This window comes from Sapajus apella, unplaced genomic scaffold (assembly GCF_009761245.1).
Source record: "Sapajus apella isolate SASKATOON/1434 unplaced genomic scaffold, GSC_monkey_1.0 scaffold2297, whole genome shotgun sequence".
Taxonomy (NCBI): Eukaryota; Metazoa; Chordata; class Mammalia; order Primates; family Cebidae; genus Sapajus; species Sapajus apella.
The window spans coordinates 1-9,225 of record NW_022439223.1 but is presented as its reverse complement, the minus strand read 5'-3'; the positions used below and the strand labels follow the sequence as shown (position 1 = coordinate 9,225).

General features: G+C 57.4%; 1 protein-coding gene across 1 annotated transcript; it reads right to left on the bottom strand.

The window, feature by feature from the left end:
* Nucleotides 1–211: 211 nt before the first annotated feature.
* Nucleotides 212–7,382, bottom strand: LOC116547182 (hemicentin-2-like). Its single transcript, XM_032273219.1, has 3 exons — nucleotides 6,399–7,382; nucleotides 2,934–3,188; nucleotides 212–2,003 (listed from the first exon to the last, which is right to left on the bottom strand). The coding sequence occupies exons 1-3, from the start codon at nucleotides 6,646–6,648 to the stop codon at nucleotides 1,882–1,884; spliced, it is 627 nt and encodes a 208-aa protein (XP_032129110.1). The 5' UTR covers nucleotides 6,649–7,382; the 3' UTR covers nucleotides 212–1,881.
* Between the last annotated feature and the right edge of the window lie 1,843 nt (nucleotides 7,383–9,225).

Below are 9,225 nucleotides of genomic sequence, written 5' to 3'. Positions count from 1 at the left end.
ATACACACAACATACATACCAAACACTACACACACACAGCACACACCAAACACCACATACCACATACTCACCACACCACACACACCAACACACACACTACACACACACAACATACACACCAAACACCATACACACACTACACACACCAAACACCACATACCACATACACACCACACACCATATACACATTGTGCACACCACACACACAACATACACCAAACCCCATATACATAGACCACACCCCACATCCACACACACACACACACGCGCATCGCCCTCTCATCTTCCTAAGCTTTCCCGGAGAGTCCCCGGACTTCCCGCCACCCTGGGGGCCAGGCCTTCAGAGCTGCTGGTCGGAGCGGGTGATGGGTTTCTGCTGTGGAACTCTGTTTAGCACAGACAATCTCACCCTAAGGTCTCTAGTGCAGGACGGCCCTGAAGCTCTGCGACAAGGAAGTCCCCAAGCACTAGCTGCTGCCCAGAGTCACTCACTTTGTCCCCTCCCCACTGCGCAGAGTCCCACACACGACACACCACACATACCACATACCACCAAGTGGGTGTCCAGGCTCTGGGCCTTCACGCCCCACCCCACCCCATGAGGAAGAGGCAGATGGTGTCACTGCAGTGCCCAGGGAGTCCCCATGAGGGTGCTGGGCTCAGTCCCATCCCCGTAGCCCTCAGAGCCCTCCCAGCTCAAGGCCTGGGGCCGGATGGGTCCCACCTTCCACCATCTCCCCACTTCCCAAAAGCGCAGAACGGCTGCTTGCTGTTAACACAGACCAACACAAGGTGGCGCCATGGTCAAGGGCCCAGGACGGCGGCGGGGGGTGGGGGGGAGGGTCCCATCCCGAGGGGCTCCCAGAGCTCCCACCCAGGTGCTGTCCCCTGCCTAGGTGGGTGCCAGCCCTGCTCCTACCTGCCTCTCCCTTGGTCCTATTCTGGGGCCTTCCCCGGCACCCTGTGGCTCACAGAGGAACGACCAAGACTACAGGTGCCCCCCAGGCTCCTGCCAGGCTTTTGTGACCTGCCACTTGCTACCAGACACCAAGCACCCTCCAGAGAACCTCAACCCCACAGAGAGGTGGTGCTCCCAGCTTCGGAGGAGCCCAAAGCCGAGGGAAGCAACTGAGGCAGTGGCAGGGGCTGAGGAGGGATCTGCCAGGTGGAGCCGGTGGGGGGTACGCCAAAAGCAGAAGCCAGGCCTCCAGCACATTTCCCAAGCCCTCCAGGGGTGCCAGCCCCTTACACACATGGTGTCCCGCTGAGTTCACAGCAGCCCCACGCGGAGGGGCCAGTACAACCCCGAAGTAGACAGGGAAGGCGAGGCTCAGAAAGGAGATGGACACTGTCCTGAGTCGCACAGCCAGGAGTGGCTGGGGCAGGGCTGGGCGCTGGGCAGCTGACCCAAGGTGGCTCTCGGCCCCACTCTGGGCTCCTGCCCCAAAGACGAGCCCAGAAAAGCTGGTTTGGCCAGGACCACTGAATCCATCCTCTGTGGGAAAGTCAGGGGCATGGGGAGAGATGGGCTGACCACCATGCCCAACACACAAGGACCCTGGGCCGCCCTCAGCACCGGCAATCCCACCCTCAGATGCTGATGGGCACAGGGGGGTAGGGCAGGGGTCACACTTGTCCACACTCTGAGTCGCGCTCTGGCTGTGTGACTTCAGCAAGTTACTTAACCCCCTTGGGCCTGGACTGGCCCTAATAAAAAGGTATGAATGCTAACGCCCAGCCTCCAGGGTTGGCAATGGGCTCACAGAGGAACTACCTGGCACGGTGCTGACCAAAAGCACATGTCCCGCGGCCTCTGCCTGCCATAGGCAGCCCAGGGCACTGGAATATGAGTGGAGGCTCCTTCCTAGGCCAGCCCATCCCTCACCTCCCCAGGCCCGCCCTAGATGCAGCTTCACCTCTGGCAGGGCATGGCAGGCAGGCGTTCTCTCCGGCCACTCGCTCCAGCAAGCCGCTGGTCTCATCAGCCCCCCAGTGCGGTGGCTCTGGAGGGAAGCAACACGACCACGCTCATCCCTTGAGCCCAAAGCCTGGCACCCCCACCCCCTGCCTCCAAGGAACCCAGGGCCAATGGGGAAGCATCCCCTTCCAGAATCCCGGCCCCTAGACTCCTGGCAAGTCAGGGCCAGGGGTATTGGCTCACCCCTGCAGGGAGGCCCCATGGTGCAGCCACCAGGGCCGAGCCCCACAGGCTGGGGAGGCTGAGCTGTGCCCTTAAACAAAGGCCACATGTGGTCCCTCACAGCAGTGGCTTCGCAAGTGTTTTTTTTTGTTTGTTTTGTTTTGTTTTTTTAAGAGACAGGTTCGCTATGTTGGCCAGGCTAGTCTCAAACTCCTGGGCTCAAGCAATCTGCCTACCTCAGCCTCCCAAAGTGCTGGGTTTACAGGTGTGAGCCACCACATTCGGCCCCAAGCTTGTTTTAAATTCCTAATAGTGAAACTGCTAGCACCACTGATCCAGAACTTTCTATGCGCCAGGCGCTTCACACACACTCTCATGGACCCCTCACAGAGTATTGGACCCACTTTGCAGGTGAGAACACTGGGGTCATAGAGTGTAGGTGGCTGGCCTATGACTGTCCAGATGGCCCTGGGTCCAGTGCTGCTCCCCGGTCCCTGCCCTAGGTGCCTCTGTCCACCCAGGTCCTGAGAGGGCCCACAGGTCACCACCCAAGGGGAAAGAATGCAGGGAACCCCTGCTGGGAGCTCTGAGACTGGTCCATGCCCACGGGCTGACAAAGGCTCCTAGACACAGGATGGCCCAAAGCTGTGAGATCCCAGAGAGGGCCAAGGCTCTATCTGTCCCCAGAAGGAAGCGGGCAGGCACAGAGCCCGGAACAGAGATGAGCACCTCCCAAGTCCAGGCTGTGCGGGGAAAGCTGGGGAGAAGTGAGTTCTGGGGCAGGGAGACTCACCTAGCACTCTGAGCTCCACGTCCCAGGCATCCACCCCGACGCTGTTGGAGGCCTCACAGTGGTACCTCCCGGCATCAGAGGTTCCGATGGCTGTGAAGTGGACAGAGCCCTCAGGCCCCCGGCCCCGCAGGGCCACGCCATCCTTGGACCAGCTCAGCTGGGGCTCTGGGTTGCCCTCAGCCACACAGTTCAGATCCAGGGCTTCTCCCACCAGCACCTTCAGAACCCGAGGGCCTGGCTGCACCTGAGGAGGGACTGACGGGCCACAGGAGGGGCATCAAGGTGGGGGGACCCAGGTGAGAGGGTCCCAGAACCCAGACCCAAGCCACACCTCAGATGTCACCAACCAGCAAAATTGTCATGGAGCACAATCGAAGGATGGCAGGAAAAGACATTGGGACACCCACATGGACTCCCCTAAAGAGAGTGAGCTCCGGTCTTTCACCTGAACACACACTCTCATGAAAGATTCAACCCTCAGGGCTGAGCGTGTACCTCCCTCTGCCCCCGCCAATGTGCCGACTCCATTTAAAGAAGCACCACTCGGGGCCGGGCGCAGTGGCTCATGCCTGTAATCCCAGCACTTTGGGAGGCCGGGGTGGGCACATCGTCTGAGGTCAGGAGTTTGAGCCCAGCCTGGCCACTATGGCAAAACCCTGTCTCTACTAAAAATACAAAAATTAGCTGGGTGTGGTGGCGCACGCCTGTAATCCCAGCTACTTGGAGGCTGAGGCAGAAGAGACGGGGTTTCACCATGTTGACCAGGATGGTCTCGATCTCTTGACCTCGTGATCCACCCGCCTCGGCCTCCCACAGTGCTGGGATTACAGGCGTGAGCCACCGCGCCCAGCCCTACAAGAATTGTTGGATCCCAAGAGGCGGAAGTTGCAGTGAGCTGAGATCGTCCCACTGCACTCCAGCCTGGGCGACAGAGAGAGGCTCCATCTCAAAAAAAAAAAAAAAGTGCCACTTGGAATTCTTCCAGCTCAGCGCACATGGGGGAACTGAGACAGGGCAGAGGGACTGACTCATAATGGCCGAGCAAGTTTGGGAGGCAGCATGCACAGAGATGGTTCCAATCCTATTTCAGTTCCTTAGAGCCAAAGGACCCTGCTCCAGCCAGAGCCTCAGTTTCCCCTTGTCACAACCCCTCCCGCCCCGCAGGATGAAATGAGGTACAGCACTAAGGCAGCCCGCACAGAGCCCGGTGGCTGGAGGCACCCCGGCTGGATGTCATCGCTGCCCATCCTTCCCTCCCACAGCTGTGGTTTCCCGTTCTTTTCCGTTTGTGGTTTCAAATCACTTTCTCATCCTCCCCTCACTTGGTCCTTCCTACTTGGCAAGTGGTACCATCCACGCCTGCACATTTTGCAGAGGAGGACGCTGAGGCTCAGAGAGGTTATATGACTTGGCCAGAGTCACCCCCTCCCTCAGTGGAGAGGTGCTGGCATCAACCCTGGGTCTGAGTGTCCAAGGAGTCAGGCCACTGCGGGGCCAGACTGGGTGGGCACAAGAGAACTCTCAGAGCCCAGGGGCCACCCTGCTCCAGGCACTGCATGGGACAGACCCTGGGCCAAGTATACTGGCCCCTTGAGGGAAGCTGAGGTGCACCCACCCCCTTCACAGCTTCTGAGAAGGAGCCTGGATTATATCACCCATGGGAACCTGGCCCTTGGGCAGAGACCAGCCCCTTGGCCCAAGGCCTGAGTGCCAGGAGTGCTCCCTGCCCAGGAGCACAGAAAGCATGGATGCCCTGCCCACCTGTTGATCTCTCTCACACATACCCACTGAAAACAGTAACAGCTTCCACTGTTCTGAGCATTCAATGTCCTTGAGACCTTCTGACCACCATGGGATGGGCTTTATTGTGGCCTTCATTTTACAGAGGAGGAAAGCAAAGCTCAGAGAGGCCAAGTGTCTGGCCTAAAGTCACACAGCCTGTCAGTAGCAGAGTCAGGATTCAGGCCCAGCTCTGCTGACGTTGAGGTCCTGCTCATTGCCCTGCCCCCCGTTCCTGTCTCTCACACCCCCATGCAAACCCACGGAATCCTGGAGCTCCTTCCCCATCTGGGCCTCAGCCTGTGCATCTGTAAAATGGGGTTTGAGCTTAGATCTGGAGCAGCACACTTTCTGTAGAGTGTAGGTGGTTGGAATGGCGGGCTGTGAGGCCAGGCAGGCTCCCACCACTTCCCACCTCTGCCGTCAGAGGGTAAAGCAGCCACAGGCTGCACGTTGATGAATGCGCGTGGCTGTGTTCTGATAAAACTTGTATTTATAAACACTGAATTTTTTTTTTTTTTTTTTTTTTTTTTTTGAGACAGGGTCTCACATGTTGCCCAGGCTGGAATACAGTGGCACGATCACAGCTCACTGCAGCCTTGACTTCCTGGGCTCAAGCGATCTTCCTGCCTCGGCCTCCTGAGTAGCTGGGACTACAGGTGTGGACTCTTGCAAGAGAGTAATTTTTTGTTTTTTGTAGAGATGGGGTCTTGCTATGCTGCCCAGGCTGGTCTCGAACTTCTGGCCTCAAGCCATCCTCCCGCCTAGGCCTCCCAAAGTGCTGGGATTACAGGCATGAGCCATCATATCTGGCCAACACTGAAATCTGAATTTCAGATAAATTTGAAGTGTCATAAAATATGATTGGGTTGGTTTTTGGTGCATGTCCAATTATTTTACCAAGCGGAAGCTGTTCCTCACTGCCCCCTGATCTCTGAAAACAGGAGGGCAGATGGGGCGCTTGGGCCAGAGCCAGGCCTGTCTCGGAGGCCTCTCAGTGTTCTTTCGGATGACGAGCACCCTGACTCTCTGGTGCAGGACTCCGACCCGCTGGCTCCCTTTGAATGAGCCCTCAACTCACAGGGGAACGCCCACTCCTGGGACCTCGCACCAGGCTGGGAACCAGAGCCACAGTGGGGTGCGTGGGGACCTTGCCAGGAGGAGGGGATCGTGGAGACAGCACGGCACCTCCTGTTACAGGTACACAAAGTGCCTCGTTGATGGCAGTGTGGGAGCAGGGGCTTGGAAGGGCCTCTTGGGGGGCATTACGTGCTCCCCGCAGGAGGGGGCTCTGTGGCATCTCACAAGCCTCTTCCCATCGCCACGCGCTGGGCTCCTGGCTGGGCCTTGCACACCAGGCAGAGACGCTCTCAGACCCACCTTCATGGGTTCCCCTCTGACCCCCGCCCAAACCCAAGTGCCCACCGGGCTCTGCCCTGTGTTCTCGGGGGCCTCTGAACAGCATCTCCAGGTATGGGGAGAGGCGGAGAAAAAGGGTAGAGGAGGAGAGAAAGGCCTGAGAAACAGGAAGTGGGGGTAGCGAGAGGAGGTGGCAGAGGCGCAGGGAGGGAGCGTGACGGCACCTGACAGACCTGGGCATGGGCTGCAGGAGGGGGACTGAGAGGCCTGAGAGGCAGGTGGGGTGATGGGGGACACAGAGGGACTGGGGCAGCCAGCTGGTCCTACCTTGCACCCCAAGAACGTAGCGACGGGAGGCGGACCCCGCGGGGTTACTGGCTGTGCACTCATAGTGGCCGGTGTCATCCACCTGGACCTGGGCCAGACGCAGAGAGCCAGATGGGAGGAGGCCATGCCTGCGGGAGTGGGGAGCACTGGTGAGACCCTCACTGACCCGACCTCCACGGGAAGGCTTCGAGACCCAACTTGAACCAGCCACCTCTCCCAGGAAGCCTGGGAATGAGACAGCACCCACCATCTAGCCCCTATCCCTGCTTCCATCCTCCCTGAACCAGCAGGCCAGGGCCAGTGCCACGCCTACTGGTGTAAGAGAAGAAGAGCACTGGACTAGGAGTCCACTGGCTTGGGTTCGAGTCTAAACTCTAAATCCTTCCTAGCTGTGACCCTCAGGGAAGCTGCTTCATTTCTTGGAGCCTCCATTTCCTCATCTGTAAAATGGGCATGCCAAGATGGCGTGTGCCTGGGCCAGGACTGGTAAACGGATTCCATCACAGGCTCAGCCCAGGGCCAGAAGCCTGCCCACCGTTTGACACCTGTTGACTGCAGTGGCAACGCCCACTCCTCTGCCACACACACCTGCCCTGCGTGTGGGATGAAGGAGAAGCTGGCAGCCCTGAGGCCTTCTGGTCTTGTGCCAGGGCTGACCTGTCTCTGACAGCAGTCCCTTGGTGCTCCTATGTCCAGAGCTGTGTTGAGGGCCCTCAGGAGGAAGCTGCAGACCTCTCACCTGCTCCACCACTGCCATCGCCACCCTCCCCAGTCTGGCTCACCTTGCTAGCGTCACATCACCCCCATCCCACAGGGATCTAGGACCCCCAGCCAGGCTCCTGCAGCTGGGCTGGACCCCAAGGGCCCCCCGCAGACATGATGTCACCGGCCCATATGTGCTGGCTCTGCACAGCCCCTTCCTCCGTAAAATAGGGAGGGCAGCTGTGGCCACTGACCCTGGCTGGCCCCAAGAGCACACAGCCAGCATGGGGGCGGGGGACTCTAAGGGCCAGCCGCTGGCCCTGCGCTCAGCAGCTGGGCTCTAGAACTCAGCAGGCCTGGGATGCTACAGTCCTTGCTATCTGGGATGCTCCCGCCTTGCTATCTGCTGAGGCTCAGTTTCCTCCTCTACAAAACAGGGATCACAGAACCCCCTTATAAAATCCTTAGGGCTCCTCACAGCCCCCACCTCTCAGGCAGCTGCAAGAATCACATGAGATGCGGTAAGTGAAGTGAGGGCCATGCAGTCATTATCAAGGTCAATACCATCATTCATTCCCTGTGCAACCTTGGGCTACGGGCTTTGCCCGCTGAGCCTCTGTCTCCCCATCTGTAAAGTGGGGCAATGACACCCCTTCCCAGCCACCCCCTCCATCCTTTTGCCCCAAGCATCCAGCAGCCTCTTGGGACAAGTTCTCTGAGGGTGGCTGTGGATGGCACAGTGGGTGGTGGCACTGGGCTGGATCGCCTCGGTCTAACCTGCTTAGCCATGTGCTTCCTGTGTGAGGATGGACAAGTCTCCTCACCTTCCTGTGCCTAAGTCACCTCGTTTTGGAAAATAGAGCTGTCAGCTATGCTCGTCCCTCACAGGCTGTCAAAAGAACCAAATGACCTAATTCACAGCACAGCATCTGCAACAGAGAGGCACTCAACAGTCAGCTGCTTCCACGGAGACAAGAGCACACGCGTAAATAACACACAGTGCTGTTTTGCATGTTTGAAAACTTGCATCATGAGCTATACCATGGCATAAATGGCATCGTGAGGATGTATATAGGTCTGATTCATTCATTTTTGACTGTTGTGTAGTATTCCCTTGTATGATTACACCACAATGTATTAACTTGCTCCCTTTTGAGTGGACATTTAAACATTTAGATCTTTCTTTATCTCTTCCTTTCCTTCCCTTCCCCTTCCCTTCCTCTTCTCTTCCCTTCCTCTCTGTTTCTCTCTCTCTCTCTCTCTCTCTCTCTCAACAGCAGAGCTCTTGACACACTGCTTCTGTATCTCCCATGCCCCAGAGCAGGTCTCCTGGACTACAGGCTCACACCCTCTGCTCTCAAAGGTCTCACACCTTGTAGGGCAGGGGTTCTCATCAGAATCTCCCAGCTGCAGGTGAAACATGCTGATTCTCAGGCCTTACCCAGAAACTCTGATTCCATGGAGGAGGTGGGAATTGGGTTTTTGCTAAAAAGCCCTAGGTGGCTGATACAAGTGGCTGGGGAACCACCTCCAGGGAGCCACTGCCTGGGGACATGAAAACGTGCCCCTTTCCTGAGAAGCAGCATGGCAGGGCAGATGGGCGCAGGTCTTTGATGGTAAGTGTCCTGGTGAGAACCACCATCCTGCCTCTTACAGGCCGACCTCGGGCCAAGGATGCCGTCTTCCTGAGTTTCAGGGTGCCTATCCAGAGTCACAGGAAGCGGCACGTATGAGCTGACATCACGCACACAAAGCCTAAGGTGCTGGGGACATAGTATACGGATGACACCTGCTCATCTTTGAATACTGAGACACCACCTCCTCCAGGTCACCTATACTGCCTTGCTATTCGTGTGATACAAATCCCCAGCCAGGGTCTGGGATCTCTCCCTGGACTTCAATCAGCTGGGCAGCCCTGAGCAGGTCGTTCAGTCTTTATAGTGCAAAGGAAAAAGTGGGAAAACACCACATCAGTACGTGTGTGTCTTGGCAATGGGTAAACATCTCCACTGCAGCATAGCTCTACTCTGTCTGCCACTCCAGCTTGAATTTTCTTTTTTTTTTCTTTTTCTTTTTCTTTTTTTTTTTTTTTTTTGAGACAGAGTCTTGCTCTGTCGCCAGGCTG